Here is a 22,421-nt window from a genome sequence, read left to right as displayed (position 1 = left end):
ATGCAATGGTTCTAGCTAACCAGAATCTACTTGCTTTCTTCTCCATTGTCAAGAAAACTGTTATTGAGAAGATGATCACTTTTTAGCTGGGGGGGTAAGTCTCTCTGGTTGGGTAGATCTGGGGTTGTGAAGTCTTAGGAGAATCATTTATATTACTGTAATGGCACCCCGTTGCAAAAGAGTCTTTTGTCTCCTCAAACATTTTAATCAGTTTCTCCAAAATGTAGCCCATTTCCAGATGGTTTCTTTGCACACAAAAAATGCAGCTCCCATCCCATCCTATGCAAAGCAGAGGCTCCATGGGTGTTCAGCACATTCCTGGGGCATAGTGGCTAAACAGATCTAGGGAAAGACTCCTGGTCTGGGCATTCTGGAGTATGTCCCAGCAGAATCCATTCAGCTGGAATCCCCGGTTGCTTTTTTCCTGGACAACCCTGCCCAAGGGCAAAGCTGATCCATCCTAGTCTGCTAGCACCTTTCTGTTCTAATAATATGGTATCAGGCTGACATTACACATGTACCTAAGACTCCTTCATCCAGTGGACTCTCCTCATCCTCTGCCCGGGCTCCAAACCCTAATGGGTTTCCCAAACATTTCAGATTAGAGGCAAAGCAGAGGTGGAACACAAGGTACCTAGCAAGTTTCCTCTTCTGAGAAATTTCTCTGAACGACTCCTCACCTCTGACACCTCTGTTGCAAATAAAGGGGGTGTGAGCTGAGAAGGGGGTAAATGCCTTTCAGAGCAAGTTGGTGAGCCTTCCATGCTCCAAGAAAGGAGCAAAGTGGAACGGAGAATCTGTTCCATATTTCACTCTCCATAAAGACACTGTTTCATGACGTTGACTACCTGTCTGTATCTACTGGAGGAGGGTCTTGAAGCCACTCATGGGCAGCTCCATTGATGGTGGCCACTCCAAGTGTAGGATAGTTGAATGAAGCCATGAGAAAACCTCCATTTTCCTGGTGGTGGTGGCCGTTGATGGGGTGGGACATGGAGGAAGTCAGTGGCCAGTGGCGCAGAAGGAAAAGGGAGAGGGGTTTGAAGGGTGCCACTATCCCCTCATCGTTCCCTACAGGTGGCCATGGAGGGTTATCAGACCTCCATGTCCTTGATAGCAGTCCTTGGGTGGATGGGGCTTGAAGTAAGCCCTGGCCACCTTGCGTTCCTTCATGGTGGTCACCCTGTCCCTGAGGGAGATGGCAGGCACCAGCTCCCCCATGCTCCCAGAAATCCCTACCACTCCACTACCCCCCTGCAAGCCCCACAGCCTGCCTTGACCTTGGGCTGGAGGCCGGTCTATCTCCCGCCTAGCTGCCCTGCCCTGGCTGTGCCGGTGTGGGGTCACCGCAGGTCCGGGCTCCCCCTCGCTCTTTCCTTTCGGGCCGTGGAAAGAGTTTGAAGCGCACCCGGCTGCCCGGGGAGGCGGCACGTCGGAGGGCCCGGGGACTTTCCCGGCGGCGTGTGTCGGGCGCAGCCCGCCCCTCGGCTGGAGGGGAGACGGGGACGGGGGCGGGGGGTGGCTGAAGCCGGCGCGAGAGAAGCCACAGCGCGCAGCGCCCTGCTCCAGAGCTGGTTACGCCAGCCGGCCCCGCCGCCCGCCCGCTGCCTCCCTCGCTCGCCGTCTCTCCTCGCCTCTGATTCTGCGCACAGCCGGCCCCAGCGCCTGTCATTCTGCAAAACACAGTTTACTCCACGGCGAGCGGGGGAGACAGAGGGAGAGGTGGCGAGGAGGCAGCCGAGCAGCCCAGTCCCGCAGCCCAGCATGGCTTCGGGGGACCTTTACGAGGTACGGGGACCGGGGGGCAGCCCCGGGCCAGCTGCACGCCGCAGCCGGGCGGGCAGCGGGCAAGGGCGGCCGGGCGGGGAGGGGAGGCAGCGGCGGCAGCGGGGGGTTTGTTTCGGAAACGCTTAGCGGAGCCTGGTTAGTTCCTGACGAGGGGAGGAAATCGCCCAGGCGGGGGTGGGGGGAGCCGGGCCGGCGTGTGCGCTGGGGCGGCGGGGAGAGGGGGGACCGGGATGGAGCGCTCCCCTCCCTCCCCCTGCCTGGCTCCCTCTTTCCCTCGCGCTCCCTACTTTCCGTGGGGCTGGAGTGCAGCAGGCCTTGCAGGAGGGAGAAGGAGGAAGGAGTGAGCGCGAGCCGGAGTTAGCGGTAGGATGGGAGGTGTCAGCCGCCCGGAGAGTGGAGAAAGTCCAGGTAAAGTCAGCGGCGGCGCTGGACGTGCTGAATCTGCAGATTAGTGCGGAGGAGAGGGGGGAAATGCGCCGCGGCGCTGCTGGGGAGGAAGGCGCAGGGATGGAGGCGGCTCCGCGCCTGGCCGTGCAAAGTGCAGGAGCAGACGCCCGGCGTCTTCACCTTGCGGCTGGGGAGGAGATCGGGGGCTTGGCGGGGAGGGGATCGGGGCAGCAGGGGGTGGCTGTCAAAGTTTGGGCAGCTCCCTGGTGGCTGGTTGGACCACAGCGGCCACGGGAGGGAGGGAAAAGCTGGAGCTCGTTGCATCCTGCCCGTCTTTGGTTCCAAGCTCCCCATTTGTACCATTGCACAAGTCTGGCTGCTCCTACTGCGCCAAAAAAAAAAAAAAATAGCTGGACCTCCGACTAAAAAACCAAACCTGGCCGTAGGGTCTTGCTGGATCCAGCCAAATTTTGACCCCGAGCACCCAATTTTAAATGTCCAAAGCAAGAGCAAGTCTAGTCCCTCCTGCTGGTCCACAAGAGAATTTGGACCCAGGCACTGCAAATACCTGGCTCCAGCGAATGGATCCGGCTGAATCTTGTCAAAATGTGGTCCAAGCCCCAAAGTCCATCACTGAAATCATAAAAAAAAAATCATATCTGGTCCTATAACTGCTACTGAATCAGGATGCATCAAGGTCCACCTTTTTTCAAGTAAAATTGGAATGGCTAGACGTCTTTGTTTAAACTGTACACTATGAGACTTGCAACCAAAAATTGTCATGTTCCAGTTCCATCCAAGTGTCAAGGTTTCTGCAGCGATCATATACCAGGATGCGCCTGGGTCTGGTGCAGTAAGAGTAGCTAGGCGTGTTCTCTATTTTGATTGTAGAATTTGGGGTCTTGCATCCAAAACTCACAGGATCTGTGATCAGCGTTTCCCTTTTACCATGGCTATTGCTTTTGAAATCCCCTAACAAAGGGCGTAATTAATGTACGATATTGATCAGTTGCGTCTTTCTTGTGCTGAACTGGACTTTAAGTTTCCTTGAAGTAAGTAGAAATTGGACTCTCATAGGTGAGATTAAATGCTCAGAGACGTGTACTGATCTAAATTAATATTGTCAACTTGTTTTCGCTGGTTCGTCATAGATTTTGTAGTGTCAGTTTGTAATTAGTTATTAACGGCATTGTGTCAACTTTATCTGTGCTCTGACTCCATTGTAGTCTATAGAAGATCTATCAAGGATGACTTTGGCCCATAACTTTCAGTGAAGTAAAGGTTTGGTTGGGCCCTTCTTTTACTGCCTATTTGTAACTTCTGTGAAGCATGGAGAAGTTTTAGATAATCTTGCACCCCAGAGACATTTCAGTACATGTTTAGATTAGTTCTGGAAGGTAACAAACACATACCGCTAACATTGACACTGGCTATGTTATTATAGCTCCTATTCATTAATTAAAATCTATGCTCTTTTATGAGCCCTGCATTACTCTGAATGAGCAGATGACCTATAGAAATGGGAGATGGGCTCTGCATTTAATATTGTGTATTGTGCCATGAAAATGCTATGTGAAATCCAGACTTGCAACCTAGGAAGCACATCGAAGCATGATCATTTTAAAGGCTCTAGTCTAGGTGGTGAAGCCATCTTTGACTGTACCATGAACTTAATTTAGGCAATGCTGAATGCTGTAGTTTTCAGCCTGTGGATTATTCTTGATCATTCCCTTTGGGCTGTTTTTGCTTATCAATATATAATAGAGGAGAGTTGTCTCCATCAGGACAGGTGAGTGAAAGAATGGATCTCCACCTCTACTTTGTTGATATGTCTAGAACATGACCTTCTGAGATGGTACATGGTGTTACATCATTGCATTTATGTCAAGCTGCTGGGAAAAGTATGTGCAGAGCTAAATTAGCAATTCAATCTATGCGGTGTAAAACCCTTTCTACTGTGAAGGTACTTGTGACTGGGGCCAGAGAGAACCACTGGAAAGATGAATAGTTTATATTCTGATATGCTGCAAGTTGGCAGTTGTTAGGCTCTGGTTAAATGACTGCTAAACTTTCCCACACACGCACATACAACCCCCACGTCTAAAGATCTCTTTGGGTTTTCTGGAGTCTTTAGAAAGAGGCTTCTAACAGTTGTGTAGGTAGTGATGTCAAATATCAGTTAGGTAGCATGAGAGATGATGTTATCACCATGAACATGTCGTGTGTTTGGAGTCCATACCTTATTTTTTGGTTGTATGCGGCATTGTTTTTGTTGCTTTTTTGGACAGATAAAATGTTCTGATATCAAGATGCATATTAAATAGCTTATGATTGTCACCTTTAACAGGTTAGTCTTCTTTTAGTCTTAAAGGTGCCACAGGACCCTCTGTTGCTTTTTACAGATTCAGACTAACACGGCTACCCCTCTGATACTTGACCTTTAACAGGTTGCTCTTCTGAATGATCTGGGGCTTAAAGCACCCTGCATAACATTTTTAATTGTAGATACACCTTATGAATCTACTAAGTATGTGTAGAACTGCCTTAACAATATCTCAGTCCTTCAAAGATTTTTACTGAAGTTCAATGAATCATGCAAGAGCAGTTACCTCTGTAATAGTAAGCAAATGGTATTGGCTAAAAATGATTTTACTACAGCTGATTACGGTTACAGTAGTTATGACTAAAAAGAGTACACTGCATTATTACCCATCTAACCCATGTTAAATTTTTTACTTGGTTGTATCTACATTATGTAACATATGAGAAATATAATTCAGTGCAAACCCTTAAATTTTGAAATCTAGATATGTGATTATATATATAACAATTCATCCATTTTGTATTGTTCAATTATTTTAAAAACAGATTTTTTTTCAACACAGTGTTGACTTGAAGATAAATTTAGTGCATGTGTCGAGGTTAAAGGAAATGTAAGATTACAGTCAAAACAACAATAATATTTTATGTTGTCCTGCTACACTTTTCAATATCAAATGGCTTCTAGTCATCTCTGCTTGAAATATGTTCTATTTCTCTAGGATTACAAATTAGTTTTCATTTATTCTACAAAATGAAGAGCATCCCTAGAGATTTCTATGCTTACTGATAATAGGGTTCTAGGTTTGTGTATCTTAGAATCAAGATGTGTTACACTTGAGGATAATATCTTGCATCAAATATTATTAGAAAGTAGGTGCTAAGACAGAAACAAATATTCTTTTTTGTGTAGAAATTCACTTAAGATTTTCCCTTTAATAAATTTTAGATTAAATTGAAGTGTGGAGAGGCACTCAGACATTATGATGATGAGCACAGTGTAAGAACCAGAATAGAATAGAATAGAATCTCAAGCACAGCTATGTATTCACAGGTTGAACAAAAGGCCAGTTCTGGTTTGCTTGTTTTGACGTAATTATGACTCTGAGCTTCTCCCGGTGGGTGAGGAGGTTCTTTATTACGTCGATATTTGCTCAGGCAATGTAATCTTTTTAAATATTTAAGAAATATATAGCACAGTATTTAGACCAATAAAAATTTAAATACAAACTTTGGCAACAGCATATCCACAGTGACCTTCAGTAGCATAGCACTCTTGAGCTTTCTAGTTTAGACAACTTGTTGAATGTATTGATATAATGTCTTTATTAATCTCAGTAACAGAGAACAGGTAAAATAATCAAGGGTAAATTTCAACATTTCTCATTGGTGCTATGAGTTTTGCTGTCATTGCCTTGGTATATCCTTTTGTTTTCTCCATCTTGAGTTCACTTAAGACCCTCTCTTAACAGAATTAGATCTCTTAAGAAGGCTATTGCACTGGTATTAAATATGAGATGACAGTATAAAAAATAAAACTTTTACTTCAGACCACTGCACACAAGTTTTTTCTAGCAAAGAGAATGCAATTTAGTGCAATAAAACATAAGGTCTGGTTTATGATGATGAATAGCTGATATCATTTATCAATAACATGCAGAAGCTTTTGAAGATCATGGGCATTTTGTTTTGAAGTGTAGTTTTTATTTTGAGCTAAAATTGTCTATATTTTCTCATTGTTTATAGTAAACCAACGTAATCAGAGCTTTTGGAACAATGAGATTAAAACTTAAATATTTTCTCATAGTTCTTTAAAACTATTGGAAATCCCAATTATGGTAGTTTATTAATCAGTATCTTAATTCAGCGATCTAATGAATTAGCAGCTAAGTCTCTTGAGAGGAATGTGGCAGGTAGATATCTCTGGACCACAGTAATTTCATCATTATTTAAAACTATTAGCCACTAAAGTGCTATTTTACTTGGAAAAGTGACTTCTTAAAAATGAAACTGTCTTAATCAAGAGATACAATGCCTAAGTTTGTATTCATGTCTACCTACATCAGTGACAAAAATAAGATTTAACTACATTTTACTCCTGTTAATACGGCTATGTGAGAGTGGGCTGCAGTCTATTCCCGCTCACATCATCAACAGGATTGTTAATTAAGCTCCAACTGAGTTGCAGTGTCAAATTCTTCTCTCAATTATACCTGTGCTCTCTGCACAGCTATCAGTGAGGACAGAATCTGAAAAGAGTGGTGCTCCACAGATGTAAATGAGGGCAGAATATGGTCCACAGAATATTTGTAACCTGTCTTGATGTGTGAATCAGAAAGACTACAACTTGAATTTCACATTCCCGTTTGAGTTTACAGAACTAGGGTTTAGAAATTGACTTTTGGCTTGTAAACCAAGCTAATGTGATTACCAGTCCGTAATAAAGATGGAAGCACACAATGCTCTTTTCATGGAGTCACTTTTCAGTATAGAGCCACACTTTAAACTGCTGTTATCTTATGGAAAACATTTGGGAAGGGGAAATTTATTTTAAAACAAGTTCACGCCCTCCTCTTTCATTACAGAGGCGACTTACTTGAAAACAGAATGTTTGTTTAAGAAGTAAATACACTTATTTCCAAACCGAAGTCAACCTCTTTATTGACATAACAATTGTTTGTTGTGGGGATATGTGTGATGTCACAAGCAGAGAATGATGACTTCAAGAGCAAATGATTTTATAAATAATGAAAATTCTATTGGAGTGAGGGCAGAAAAATATAGTATATCGAGACAGATTCTCAGCTGGTGTAAATTGGTATACCTCTATTGACTGTAATGCTGATTGCAATTGAAATAAGCCTAGTTACACTGGCTGCTGATCTGGCCTTATTACATTTAAGCAAAACGGCTGCTAAAGAGAATGCTTTATCAAGTCTCTTTAGGAAGAATCAGCAATTTAACTGATCATAAACTTACTTCTGTATCATTGTGTCACTGAAGGATTATCACAACCAATAGTATTTGGGAGACTTAATTTTACTTAAATTAAGGTAACTTGTACAAATACTACTCTAGTTCAGTTAGAAGTCTCACAGTGGAGTGAAGCTTTCTGGATACAAATCCGCGTTAAATTTGATCTTGTACCCAGTGGTGAAAGTGTTATGTAGTTCTAGATTGGGTAATCTGCTGGATGAGAAGTTAAATTTAGGTGTCAACCTTTCAGTAAGAAGTTAAATTGAGGTTTCTTCTACTCACATCTTGTAGTTCTGCATATTAAAGAAAAAGTTTCATAATACTCTAAGAAAAGAATAGGGGATAACTCTGCCAATATTCCCTCTCAAGACATGTCTACATACTTGCTGCTACAGTGGCACTGCAGCTGTGCCACTATAGTGCCACTATAGTGCTGTAGTGTAGATGCTTCCTACATCAATGTAGTTAATCCATCTCTCCAAGAGGGGGTAGCTATGTCAACAGAATTCTTCTGTTGACCAAGCTAGATCTACCCCAGGGGTTAGGCCAACCTAACTATAGTACAGTACTCAGGTAGGGTGACCAGATGTCCCGATTTTATAGGGACAGTCCCGATTTTTGGGTCTTTTTCTTATATAGGCTCCTATTACCCCCCACCCCATCTGATTTTTCACATTTGCTGTCTGGTCACCCTGTACTCAGGGCACAAAATTTTTCACAGCCCTGAGCAATGTAGTTGGATCAATCTAATGTTTAAGTGTAGTACAGGCTTAGTAACAGACTCTGGTGTCAAAAGCTATGTAAAACATTACTGTGCACACAACGACTGTCATGTTTACCTACATTGTCACTGTGTTACCAGTATCCAACTTCCTCATTGCATTGGAAATTGCTTGGGACATTTTGAGTATGAAAAGACCTATTGTAAACCAAATGATTTTCTATCGCGTTAGTGTTTTATGACCATCTTGATGAAGTTCTTTCATCCAGAGCATGATATATTTCCTCCAAATGTAGGTTAACTCAGGAATGTGCATGAGATGACCATGTTCCTGATTGGATAAACTTTCTATTATAGTTAAATCACCATTAAATATACAAGATAAAGTAAATTTCTCAAAAAAAATTAAACTGAGTATATTTCCCTTCGCTGTCTAGGTACATATATAATCACATCATAACTTTTCTGATAGCATTTGGTCAACTACAAAAATTTAAAAATACAAAATGTATTGCACTTAGATTGGTGTTTTATTCAAAATTGTCATGTAATTATGTAATTCAGGGGTCGGCAACACTCGGCACGCGCTCACCAGGGTAAGCACCCTAGCAGGCCGGGCCAGTTTATTTACCTGCTGACGCGGCAGGTTCGGCCGTTCTGGCCGCGGTTTGCCGTCCCGGGCCAATGGGGGCGGCAGGAAGCCGCGGCCAGCACATCCCATGGCCTGCGCCGCTTCCTGCCGCCCCCATTGGCCCGGGACGGCAAACCGTGGCGATTGAGGGCCACGATCGGCTGAACCTGCCGCGTCAGCAGGTAAATAAACCGGCCCAGCCTGCTAGGGTGCTTACCCTCGTGAGCTGCGTGCCGAACGTTGCCGACCACTGATGTAATTGTTTGTGTTTTGTAAGTGAAAATATATTTAGAACAAACCTAATACAAATAATTGTGAAATTCAAATGTGATCTGATACTGAGGAAAATTAGCTGATTTTTTTTTCCATCAAAGGCGGAATTGTAATGGCTAACTACTCAGTGAATAATGTTTCTTTGTCCATTCATTTGACTTTTAGCACTGTTGCATTTTCTTGGCTTTGTATATTTTCATCAGTGTAGATTATTTGTTGTCACCTCTTACCCATATATTTTGGGAAATAATTTTATAATATATTTTATGCCATAATCATATTGGTATTGTCAACAAGCTGGATGAAAGACTTAACTATTGTTTTTATTTAAGTGCGTGGAATTATGTAAAGTTCGTATCAAACCATTTAAACCTGTAATATTTACAGTGGTAGAAATGATGATCGAACTGTATGAGCCCCAACATGTTTTACATAAAGAAAAATAAGATTCTTCTTCTATTTCTTAGAGAAAGAAAACTGGTCTTTTGATTTGTTTAACAACAGTGCCACAATAGCTATGTTTATTTCCAAGCCCTTATCCTATAGATGGCTAGTGTTGTAAGGCTGTGGGGGAAATATGGTGTGTCTATTTTCTTTTATCACACATCAACTGTAATGTTGTCATTGTTAGATACAGTGTAGAATTCAGTCTTCTGTAGTTATTATTTATAATTTAAACAGTGACCTGTATATTGCAGGGTATATTTAAGGTTTCTCATATCTTTCTTGACATTGTTTAGGTTGATACAGATGGACAGTGTAGGAGCCAGTGATTCTTGTTGTAACTTAGCGAAGCATGGGAAATAGATCACCCATTAGAGTACATCCTGATACCTGAATAGCATGGGGTTACTTAGTGATAGACAATGACAATGAAAATAGTGCTGAAAAAATGTCTGCCAAAAATACCCTTTTCTTTGCAAACTGCTGTTATATCACTTGGGATGTGATTTTTGCTATGCCTCTTGGAGGTCCAGCACAAAACCTGCAGCCCAAAGGGAGTGGGGACTAAAATGGCTTTAAGCCACCTTTGTATGCCCCTGATGCTGGGTTGTTCCAGAGGCTGGTGCAACCCCTGGCACAACTTAGGTAGTCCATCCTCAGCTGCCGATGGATGGCAGTGTCACCCAGAATCTCCACATGCTGTGGCATGTGCAAATATGTTATGCTTAATAGACAGTAGTAATAAACGTAACTGACCCCTCCATTCTGGTTGAAAATCCTTGCAAAAGAAATTACAATAAATTAAAAGGCATTTTAGTGATACGTGTAGAATGAGTTAACCTGTAAAATCAATGTTGTTGTAAATATATATTAATAAAAGAAGGTATTTCTAATGGCCTAAAATAGCTTTCTCCTCTTTTATAATTTTGCTTTGACCAGAGAAATCATTTCAAGATCTGTGCTGGGAGGATTTATTCCAGGGCTTTCCATTAATTTAGATTTTGGGGTGCATCTTCAGAAGTATCACACTCTATACAATTTTATGTTTTCTTCCCATTAATCTGAACAGACCTAGTTTACTGTTGTGTGCAAGTGGTAGTTTATTCAAACTTTTATTTTAGTAACATTTCACAGAAACCTTATTAAATGGCTATATACTTTTTCCTTATTACCCTTCTTATAAATGCTGATTATCAATATATTTTAATGTAAACAGCTACCTCTTGTCCAGCAAATCTGCTCCATTTCAGTGAAGCCAAAATTCATTTTTTACAGCATCACATTCTCATTCACTGTGATGAACGGTGATGTTATAAGCTATGCTCTGACATCAGTGAGTATAACAGGCTGATTGTAAAGGAGATAGCTTCTGTTCACGTAGCTTATTAGTCATCCATGATAGGGGAAGGAGGACAAAAAGAACACGACTGTATGATAAGGTTTGGTAAAAGGATTACCTTTTTTAATGTTTAATGCTGTTTAAATTATAACTGATAACTACAGACAACTGAATTCTATACTGTATCTATTGAAGATTACCTTTTTTTAATAAAAAGAAGAACAGGAGTACTTGTGGCACCTTAGAGACTAAGGTGCCACAAGTACTCCTGTTCTTCTTTTTGCGGATACAGACTAACACGGCTGTTACTCTGAAACTTTTTTTAATGTTTAATGTTGGGAGATGGATCTTCCCCTAAAATGTTGTGTGTTTGGAGTTTCCTCAAACTAATAACAGAATGTCTTAAATTATTAAAACCTCATTAATTTATAGGATTGATTAACAAGATGTAGTATAAAAATCATTACATTTAACAAATGACTATACTGGATGAATTCCTCTTTCAGAAACCTCCTTGTGACAGGATAGCAGGTGTTTCAGTGTCGGAAATGTGACAAGAAAGGTGGAGCATATCCTGAATACTGCTGGGGAGTTCGTGCTGAGTGTAGTGCGTGTAGGACCAAAGTGCACAAATGGAGTTTTGCTAGAATCAAGAATGACTTCTGGAACTTTTGAAGAGGGAGTCAAGGCAGGTGATCGTCTCAGAAAATTTTCTGATGACAGGTATGAGTAGAGAGAAAATATTGGAGGTTAACGGATAGAAGCATGGATGGAGGAGAGTTGGTGTTCATGGATCATCAGAATGCCTTCTGTGATGAGAAGAGACTGTATTTGATGGTTTCCACTTAAGCAAGGATGTAACAAATTCCCACTTTCAAAAATGGCAGGTTTTGTTATGGCAGCTCTAAATGAAGTAGTCACATGTGAGAATGGATCCAATAATCAAACATGTACTTTCATGCGGATGAGGACAGATGAGGAATACAGTCTGCATCACAAGTTAAGTACTGTAATCAGAATGACAGGAATTATAGAAAAAGGTGCATTCATGTACTAGTGTCTCCACAAAAATACAAGGAGAATGGGAAATAACCCAGAAGTTCCTGAAGTAGTACTAAATGACAAAGAGAACATAACTGAAACTTTGTGGGTTGAGTCTAATAACGAAAAACTGGAGCATAACAATCTCAGTTGGGGCATGATCATTTACTCCCATTTTGGAATGTCAGATGAACTCTGTGTAGAAAAGAAAGTGGCAATGGGGAGTAGAAAGTACAATATTTACCAAGTCAGTGAATTACACTTCAGTGGCAAAAATGGTAGAGAAATACTTAGAGATACAGGAAGAGAAAGACAATCCTCAGGATTGGAGAAGAGCAAGAATGAAAACTTCTTGGCACAAATTTCAGTGAACTCCGTACTGCAGAATACCTTTCACAAGAAACAAGTTAGTTACCCAGATAGCTATTGGTTAGCCAATACGGCTAAATGTGCATCAACGTTCAAAAGGCTCTTACTCCCAGCTTACGTAGAAGACAGCACTGTGATCCAAGGAGTCAAGAAGCGGAGATTCCAACCCTGTGAAAAACCATCCTGGATCGACATCTTGCTGGTGAGAACAAAAGAAAAGGAGCTTTTTGAGAACACAAGGATAACAAGGAAGTTCTTGGAGCTATTGATTACAAGCTACTTGAATGCAGCATAGTAAGGAATGCTTCACAAAATGCAACAGAACTAGAGAATTAGAATTCAAAGCAGCAAATTTGGGAGAATTGAGAAATTTAGTGTGCAATGGGAAAAAGTATGAAAATCCCTGAGTGTAGAAAAAGACTCGAGAATCCTAAGAGACACCAGAGGAAAAAAATCCTGTGAAAAAAGAAGAATGCAAGGAACAAGAAGTGATCAGTGTAACGTCATAAGAGACAACTCACAAATGTGAGGATAACAGCTTTGTTCAGGAAATGAAAAAGGGAGATAACCAAACAACAGCACACAAAGTCCATTAAGGCTTGCAGGAAAAAGTTAAGGGCAGCAGAAAATAGAATTTGTTAATGTTAGGATTCAGTGGATTAAAATCCTTTTCAAAAATATCAGAGATTGGGGAATATGAGGAAGAAAGGAGGCCTATTAATGAATGAGGAGGGGGATGATGGCTAAAATACAAAATGGTTTTGTTTTAATCTATCTGTAAAAGGAAAACTAAAGAAAAAAGATTGAGGCAACTAGGAGGGAAAGAAAAGCTTGAAAAAAATTAGCTGTTGGGGGGAGGTCTCCAGGATGGTGCAGAGTGTTGGGGTGCAGGAGAGGGTGAGAAGTGCAAGCTTTGGGAGGGTGTGTGGGTGCAGGAGGGGTCTCCAGGCTGGTGGAGGGGATTGGGGTGCAGGAGAGGGTGAGAGGTGTAGGCTGTGGGAGGGTGTTTGGGTGCAGGAGAGGTCTCCAGGCTGGTGCAGGAGATTGGGGTGCAGGGGAGGGTGAGAGGTGCGGCCTCTGGGAGGGAGTTTGGTGCAGGAGGAGGCTCCGGGCTGGTGCAGGGGATTGGGGTGCAGGAGAGGGTGAGAGATGTGGGCTGTGGGGGGGGATTGGGTGCAGGAGGGGGCTCCAGGCTGGTGCAGAGTGTTAATGATCACTAACTTGTAATGTTACACTGGAAGGATTTTCTCCTATATCACACACAGAGACACGCTCTATTCCCATCAAAGTAACATAGGAATGGTTCTGGCACAGTTTTTTTTTAAATACTGTTTGGCATTTCATATCAGGGCATGGTCATCTGCAGTATATTGTGGAGTCATGGATCTCTCACAGAAAGGGTCACAGGGTTAGAACAATAGAATCATAGAAGATTAGGGTTGGAATAGACCTCAGGAGGTCATCTAGTCAAACCTCCTGCTCAAAGCAGGACCAACCCCAACTAAATCATCCCAGCCAGGGCTTTGTCAAGCGGGGCCTTAAAAACCTCTAAGGACGGAGATTCCACCAACTCCCTAGGTAACCCATTCCAGTGCTTCATCACTCTCCCTAATGAAATAGTTTTTTCTAATATCCAACCTAGACCTCCCCCGCTGCAACTTGAGACCATTGCTTCTTGTTCTGTCATCTGCCACCATTGAGAACAGTCTAGCTCCATCCTCTTTGGAACCCCCCTTCAGGTAGTTGAAGGCTGCTATCAAATCCCTCCTCCACAAGGGCACACTGTTGACTCATATCCAGTGTCTTGTCCACTGTAATCCCCAGGTCCTTTTCTGCAGAACTACCGTTTTGCCAGTCGGTCCCCAGCCTGTAGCAGTGCATGGGATTCTTCTGTCCTAAGTGCAGGACTCTGCACTTGTCCTTGTTGAACCTCATCAGATTTCTTTTCGCCCAATCCTCCAATTTGTCTAGGTCACTCTGGACCCTGTCCCTACTCTCCAGCGTATCTACCCCTTCCCCCATCTAAGTGTCATCCGCGAACTTGGTGAGGGTGAAATCCATCCCATTATCCAGATCATTAATGAAGATGTTGAACGAAACCAGCCCCAGGACTGACTCCTGGGACACTCCACTTGATACCGGCTGCCAACTAGACATCGAGCTGTTGATCACTACTTGTTGAGCCCGACAATCTAGCCAGCTTTCTATCCATCCATTTCTATCCATCCATATTCATCTTATAGTCCATTCATCCAATCCATACTTTTTTAACTTGCTGGCAAGAATACTGTGGGAGATCGTATTAACAGCTTTGCTAACGTCAAGATATATCACGTCCACCACTTTCCCCATATCCACAGAGCCACTTATCTCATCATAGAAGGCAATCAGGTTGGTCAGGCATGACTTGCCCTTGGTCAATCCATGTTGACTGTTCCTGATCACCTTCCTGTCCTCCAAGTGCTTCAAAATGGATTCCAAAATGCTCCATGATTTTTCCAGGGCCTGAGGTGAGGCTGACTGGTCTGTAGTTCTCCGGATTCTCCTTCTTCCCTTTTTTAAAGATGGGCACTATATTTGCCTTTTTCCAGTCATCTGGGACCTCCCCCGATCGCCACAAGTTTTCAGAGGTAATGGCCAATGGCTCTGCAGTCACATCAGCCAACTCCCTTAGCACCCTCGGATGCATTAGATCTGGACCCATGGACTTGTGCATGTCCAGCTTTTCTAAATAGTCCTTAACCTGTTCTTTCACCACTGAGTAGGATGACCAGACAGCAAATGTGAAAAATTGGGACAGGGGGTGATGTGTAATAGAAGCCTATATAAGTAAAAGACCCAAAAATCGGGACTGTCCCTATAAAATTGGGACATCTGGTCACCCTACCACTGAGGGCTGCTCACCTCCTCCCCATACCTTGCTGCCCAGTGCAGCAGTCTGGGAGCTGACCTTGTCTATGAAGACCGAGGCAAAAAAAGCATTGAGTACTTCAGCTTTTTCCACATCATCTGTCACTAGATTGCCTTCCCCATTGAGTAAGGGTTCCACACTTTCCCTGGCCACCTTCTTGTTGCTAACATACCCGTAGAAACCCTTCTTGTTACCCTTTGCATTCCTTGCTAGTTGCAACTCCAATTGTGCTTTGGCCTTCCTGAAAACACCCCTGCATGCTTGAGCAATATCTTTATACTCCTCCCTAGTCATCTGTCCAAGTCTCCATTTCTTGTAAGTTTCCTTTTTGTGTTTAAGCTCACCGAAGATTTCTCTGTTAAGCCAAGCTGGTTGCCTGCCATATTTGCTATTCTTTCTGCACATTGGGATGGTTTGTTCCTGCGCCCTCAATAAGGCTTCTTTAAAATACAGCCAGCTCTCCTGCATTCCTTTCCCCCTTATATTAGCTTTCCCAGGGATCCTGCCCCTCAGTTCCCTGACGGAGTCAAAGTCTGCTTTTCTGAAGTCCAGGGTCTGTGTTCTGCTGCTCTCCTTTCTTCCTTTTGTCAGGATCCTGAACTCGACCATCTCATGGTCACTGCTGCCAAGGTTGCCACCCACTTCTACTTCCCCTACCAATTCTTCCCTGTTTGTGAGCAGCAGATCAAAAGGAGCACAGCCCCTACTTGGTTCCTCCAGCACTTGCACCAGGAAGTTGTCCCCAACACTCTCCAAAAACTTCCTGGATTGTCTGTTCACCGTTGTATTGCTCTCCCAGCAGATGTCAGGATGATTGAAGTCCCCCCATGAGAACCAGGGCCTGTTTCTCATAGCAGCAAAGACCTCAGTAACATGCTTAGTAAACAGGTGCTTTGCACCAGGTTTCTCCCTTTATCAGTTTTTCAGAATTTACTCTTACTTATTTCAGACCTTGCTGAACCCATTAGTGGTCTGTTAGTAATTTGGGGGGCACTAAGGGAATAAATAATGCCCTCAGATTTAGTACCAGGGATACAGTTTGTGACCTGACAGTAGGAGAAGGGACAGTAGAACAATCTGCCCCTCCCATGTCCTCAGTTAGTAAAGAATGTTCTGATGTCACAGCAAGAAGACTCAGTCTCCTCCCTGCATGTTCTTCTCCTGACGCGTCCTCTCCAGCAATAAATGACTTCTGGTGCCTTTCCCGTGCACTGGCATGCACTTGCATCAGATGACAGATTAAAGCAGGGGTGCCAACGTGGCCTTGCCATCTCTCCCTGCTGACTAAGGCTTTACAAACAGCATGTTGCACCACATTTATCAAGTGGGTCACTGTTGAAATTACAAGTTAATAAGGAGGCAACGTGGTTTTCTTCTTTCACATGTAACAGATGTGAATTGTTCTTGTCAACCTTTTGCTTGAACATCAATAGGACACACTTCCGTCAATAAACATCACTGCTCACCATATGGATTGGGTCAGACCTGGTTCACAGTTTGTATGAACTATGGATTTTGCTGCCCCTTCAAGGAATTGTTAGCAGAAATGGAGTAAGACAATCTCTCCTGGATGAGTAATTTGTCTGCCCTTTCCCAGCTTTGTCACAAGCAGGATCCTTTTCCCCATCAATATTCTCTGACCCTGCAACAACAAACTCGCTTTCTGACACCAAAGATAAGTATTTGCAGTGATTGTCAACGCTAGTACAGCTCTCACTATTAGATGTGGTATCAAATATCACAGTACGTGTGTAGTTACCCGTTGTTGACAATCCAGTGTGGGCTGTGTTTTAAATTCTTCCACAACTGTGCCACTGTTATTTTCTCTGCTGCATCTGTTCTAATCAAATGTCACTGACAACCTGCCCTGTTTAGAAAACAAAGGCTTCTTTTGCTTGTGAACTGGACTTGCTATTTGCACACTTAACTGTGCAAATTTTCTCCAGGGTTGTCAACAACTGTTCTGGTAGCCTGTATAGTGCACAGAGAAGAGGGACATTGCATAATGAATAATAAAAATACTTGTGCTACCCAATTGCTTTTGGACTACTGCCCCGTCCTTCAATGTTAGAATGTTCACACCCCAATTCTTCACAGTCCTTTTCAGGATTTGTGACTAAATCACAGGCTACAGGCTAAGGAGAAAATTCTCGGTAGCTGCTTCCATTCTCAGGCTACAACCAGAATTCCTTCAGTAACAGCTACCACTTTTGGCTCAGCGTTACATTTTCTAGTGAAATTCTAGATTCCCAAATTAAACTGATTTCTTGTGTATCTCAGTCATTATCTGACAGCGTCTATCCACATACAACCCCATTCTCCCCCCAAGTGTGCTTTTCCACTTGCTGGTGCTCCTGCTGGCCTCAGCAGATGGCCATTCCAAAATCTTGCAACATCTCTGCTATTCATGGGCTGAAATATGATGGTAATTATCTGATGAGATCTTAATTTGCATGTGTACCAGACTATCATACCTGAAAGTTTGTTTAAGACCTAGGGTTGTTTAAGACCTAAAGCCAAAACTGTAGGGATGTGTTGAATGTGTATTTGAACACATGCACCTCTAAATGCAATGGCATTTGATTAAGGAGGTGTCCCACCGGATTTGTAATATTTGGTGTATCACCTTCCCAGGACTAGGTACTTATTTGATTGCTAAGACTCACATCTATTAATAGTAATAGTAAGGCCTAACTTTTCATTTCTTCTCCAACTGATTCTTCTTTACTAGAATAGTAATAATAATACTATAACAGGTAGCTTGGAGGGCCAGGCAGCCTAATGGTTAGAGCATGTGGCTCTCAGTCCCCTGCTTGGTTGAGGAACCTCAGTCTTTAAGGCATAGATGGACCCAGACCCTCCCACTCCACTGGGTCCCAGTCCAGGGACCTGTGTATGTCCACCCCTGAATGGGGGTGGGGGGCAGGTCCCTCCTAGCAGAGAGGCAAAATCCACTGCCCTAGGATAATTCCTACCAGTCTTTTCAGTTTGGGGTATGACCCCTCTAGTCCAATTTATTGGGTGGCTTGCTTCCTATAGGGTCCCCTCTTGGGTCTTGGGCAGTACCCTACCATGGTCCAGGCTTTGTCAGGCAGGTCTGCTGCAAGTTGGTGAGGGCGAGCTCCACAATGTCTGTGGGGTTCATTCACTCAGTTAGCTCAGGTGCTGAAGGCTCCTAGGTCCCCTTTGCAGTTTCCCTTGGCTGGGGAGACAGTGCTTCTTCCCTGTTGGCTGCCTTGACCGGCTAGCACTCCTTCCCCTCAAGTAGGGGGGCAATTAGCTCCCGTCTCTTCACCAGTCAGCCCCAAACTGAGCCTGTCTCTCTTCTTTTCTCCCCACCTCCAGGCTGGCATTGGCTGCAGGTATAGCCGGGCGGGGCTAGCTGGGTCCAAGGGCTCTCTTTAACCCCTGCTGTGCTAGCTGGTAGTTTCCCTGCTTATCACACACTCATGTCTACTAATACCAAAAGCTGAAAAGCATGGTAAATATAACAAATAAAAAGCCTTATAGCGAAGTATAGTAAAAATTCCATAAAAAAACCCTTCAGCTGAACATGGTTGACCTTACATTTCAAGGTGCTAGAGGGATTTGGTTCTGCATAGTTATGAACTTAGCACAGTTTAAATGATGCATCAAAAGCTAATAATGGTGTAATGTCAATGCTTTTTGACTTCTGCTAAGGCATCATCGACAGCCTTCGGCACAGATGATTAGGGAAATATCTGATATAAAAGATTCTAGTGTTTCTTAGGGGAATATGTCATTTACATATTTTAAAACATCAACTGCTAATGCTATAGTCTGATCTTTCCTTTCTTCCTCTTTATGAAGCCCCTTTAGAGGGGTTTTCAAACAGACAGCGAAAACAAGACAGTACTACCTCAGGGTCCAACCAAGAGAGAACTTCCCCACCTGTGCAAGCATGTGGATGCTAGCTGAATGGCAGCCTGATCTAGTCAAGGAAAAGGATGGCGACTTGCGAAAAAAAAAACAGTTCTATAGCAGGGAATTGGAGAATTACTTTGGGGGAGTGAAGAAGAGGAAAAGTGTTCATGTTAATGGGCTCCCATTTCCCTTCCACTACACAGTTCCTTGTGCCTGAGCTGGGCCGCTGCTTTTCCCTTCACCTTAGTGTTCACAACCCGAGGAATTAGTAACCCTCCAGTGCAGCACAAGGGTGGGAGATAGGTGGATCCTAGCCACCTTCCTGACCAGCAGGAACAGGTAATTTAGGGCTTCCTTTTCCTGATCACCAGAGCTGACATGAGGAGGGACTCCTTCCAAGTTATCAAAATCCCTTCCTTCTCCCTTTTGCCAAGAGTTGGGGGAGAGAATCTTCAACCCAGTGTCTTCGCCTTTAGTGAGTTCTAAAATAGATTTGTCAGCTCAGGACACTTCCACAGGCCCAACTTTACTAAAATTCTTCCCTGGCTGACTGAATGTCAGAAGGCAACTTGTACCTCATTGTGGGTCACACTGAAAATGCTGCTACTCCACACCCACCTGCATCATCATCCCTTTGAGCACAGTTGCCATATTTTGCAATTAGCTGGGGAAGAGTCTCACTCTTTGCCCATGAGACGGGGATAATAATAGGCTACTGTATGAAGATTGAGGCATTGATAATAAGGACATGTTTTTGTGGCTGTAGACCCAGAGAAACCTTTTACAGTCAAGCAGGGAAGCTTTTATAGGCAGGTAGCCTACTGTCTCTTAAATAGGTGTTCAGATGACCTCCAGAATGCCAACAAGTGCTGGTCCAGCTCTGTTAGATCCGTGACCAACAAATGTTGTTCCCTTTTACTTTAGTGAAAGTACCAAAGTTGTATTCCTTCATCTTATGCTGTATCCTGTATCATCCTGTCTTTGGAATTTCAATTGGACTTCACAGGAGTTTTGTATGCAGATCAATGGCAGGACATGCTCTTTGCTTTTAGAGTGTATTTGACAAAAAATACTGATATTTTAACCAATTAGACAAAAATACATACTACAAACAGACATATTTTCTCACAATAGTGACTCAGAGAAAATGACTAGAAATTGGAAAGGTTTGGTATTGACCCATGTTGTAAGTATAGCTAACAGATGAAAAATTATATACCCTCTGTAATGTTTACAGACCATTAGTTTTCGTAAGTACGGATATATGCATATTTTTCTTTGTAGATTACCACTGTGAACATTCCCGTCAAGCCTTAATTTTAAACTTGGCTTGAAGACATGAAGTCTCTAAGTATTCATTCAAACAATTAATGTGTAATAACCTAGGACATGCTTTTAAGGACATTATAATGGTATCAGTAAAACTGGCTACATTACTTGCAGCTTCCAGAAACTATAAAATTCCTAGAAAATATTAGAAAACTTTTAAAAGTATTAGAAAACAGAGTTTCTCAGATAGCCATTTCAAGTCCCTTCTTGGCACTCAGTTTGACAACTACACTTCTGAGGGAGTGTTTTAAGTAGTGAATTAAAGTATTTTATCAGTCATATAAAGCCAGCCAGGACCAGTGAACTCATGTACCAACAAGGCAAGGCTACTTGAGCTATTTTGCCCTGTGGTGTTCTCTGAGCTCTGAAATGCAGAGACCTGGCTTGTTTCAGTGGAAACTCACTAGTTGTTAATTTCAGTAGAAAACAATTACTAAATTTTTGTTTCTTAATTCACAGTCTGCTCTGCAGGAGTTAAACAACAATATTTCCAAGGATGTCTTTCTGTGTATCCAAGTGGTACAGTCTCACCAAGCTGTCTTCTAAAGGTGACCGTGATAAACCTTTCTCATTCCAGAAGAAAAGCTTCCTTCATTCAGCGTAAAACTCTATGAGGGAAATTATTTGTGCCTTGTGAAAACTTTTCAGGGGTCAGCCTTAACCAAGCCTCTCCTATTTTAAGGTATATTGGAGGGATATCTATCTTGATAGTGCTGTGTAAAAACCAACTCAGCTCAAGCTCTTCCAATGAGTTCTGCACCACACTGTGGAAATTTGAATAAAACAGACATCTAGAATACAAAATACATTTGATTTCCTTCCCTACATGTTGATCATCACATTAGGTGTATCCTTTTAAAACTAGTGCATGTCGAAATATTCTTTACAACCACCTATGTTCTGAACAGATTCTCGAATACACCATATGTGTTTTACAAAAATTCAACACATAGAAGACTGTTGATTTTTAAAAAGGCAGATTATTAAACTCTATAGGATTTATGTTACTCAGATACATGACACTTTTTTTAGTGACTCAGACATGCATAATGCAGTAAGTTTAAATACATTCAAAGAAACAATAAGCACTTGGATTTTGAAATGCAAATGAGGAAGGTGTGTATTGTCATCCCACTTTAGAAAGAAAGGTTAAAAATTTATGCAAATATAAAACAGAATGTGGGCAAGTGTATAGGTATGTGCAGTGATCCAATATGCAGGGGTTCTCAACCTTTTTCTTTCTGAGGCCCCCCAACATGCTGTAAAAATTTCATGGCCCAGCTGTGCCACAACAACTGTTTTTCTGCATATAAAACCAGGGCCAGCGTTAGGGGGTAGCAAGCAGGACAATTGCTTGGGGCCCCATGCCACAGGGTACACCACAAAGCTAAGTTGCTTCAGCTTCAGCCCTGGGTGGTGGAGCTTGGGGCTCCCGCCTACATTCCTGCTTGGCGGGGCCTCAGCTTTCTGCTCTCGGCCCTAGCAAGTCTTATGCCAGCCATGCTTGGCAGACCCCCTGAAACCTGCTCGCAGCCTCCCAGGGGGCCCCGGACCTCTGGTTGAGAACCATTGCAATATGGGACAACATGGGGAAACTATTCCTTTAGCCAGTAGGACTGAACACATGGTTCCAGATGCAATTTAGACAGCTACCAGCTGAAAACTGTGTTTTCACAGCTGCAACACAGTGGTGGCAGAGAAATTAGTATTAAACATCTTCCTTGCAGGGTGGATGAAAATCAGTGATTTAAAAAAAAATCAATTTTTTAATTTAAAATTTTTTGAATTATTTTTTAATTTAAATATAACTGTGTGGGGTTTTTTTTAAATTTTTTTAAAAAATTAAAATTAAATCTGAAAATGACAACCTATGTTAAGGCCTAAACTCACTAAATCTATTAAAATGATTTAAATTACATTAAATAATATTAAGTGGTACATTTGCTGCCAAGTTTTAAAGGAAGTCAAACCACCGCACTAGGGGAAGTCACTGACCAAGCTCCTGGAG

General features: G+C 42.6%; 1 protein-coding gene across 1 annotated transcript in view; it reads left to right on the top strand.

Moving 5' to 3' along the window:
* The first annotated feature begins 1,602 nt into the window (after positions 1 to 1,602).
* CDYL2 (chromodomain Y like 2) overlaps positions 1,603 to 22,421 on the top strand; it is an 80,075-nt gene continuing 59,256 nt past the window's right edge. Inside the window, exon 1 of the mRNA XM_054048624.1 lies at positions 1,603 to 1,788. Coding sequence (XP_053904599.1) covers positions 1,765 to 1,788 — 24 coding nt within the window. The 5' untranslated portion in view covers positions 1,603 to 1,764. The remainder of the gene's footprint in view (positions 1,789 to 22,421) is intronic.

The sequence above is a fragment of the Malaclemys terrapin genome, chromosome 14 (assembly GCF_027887155.1).
Source record: "Malaclemys terrapin pileata isolate rMalTer1 chromosome 14, rMalTer1.hap1, whole genome shotgun sequence".
NCBI classification, from domain to species: domain Eukaryota; kingdom Metazoa; phylum Chordata; order Testudines; family Emydidae; genus Malaclemys; species Malaclemys terrapin.
The sequence above is the reverse complement of the archived record's forward strand: the minus strand, read 5'-3'. Positions and strand labels throughout refer to the sequence as shown.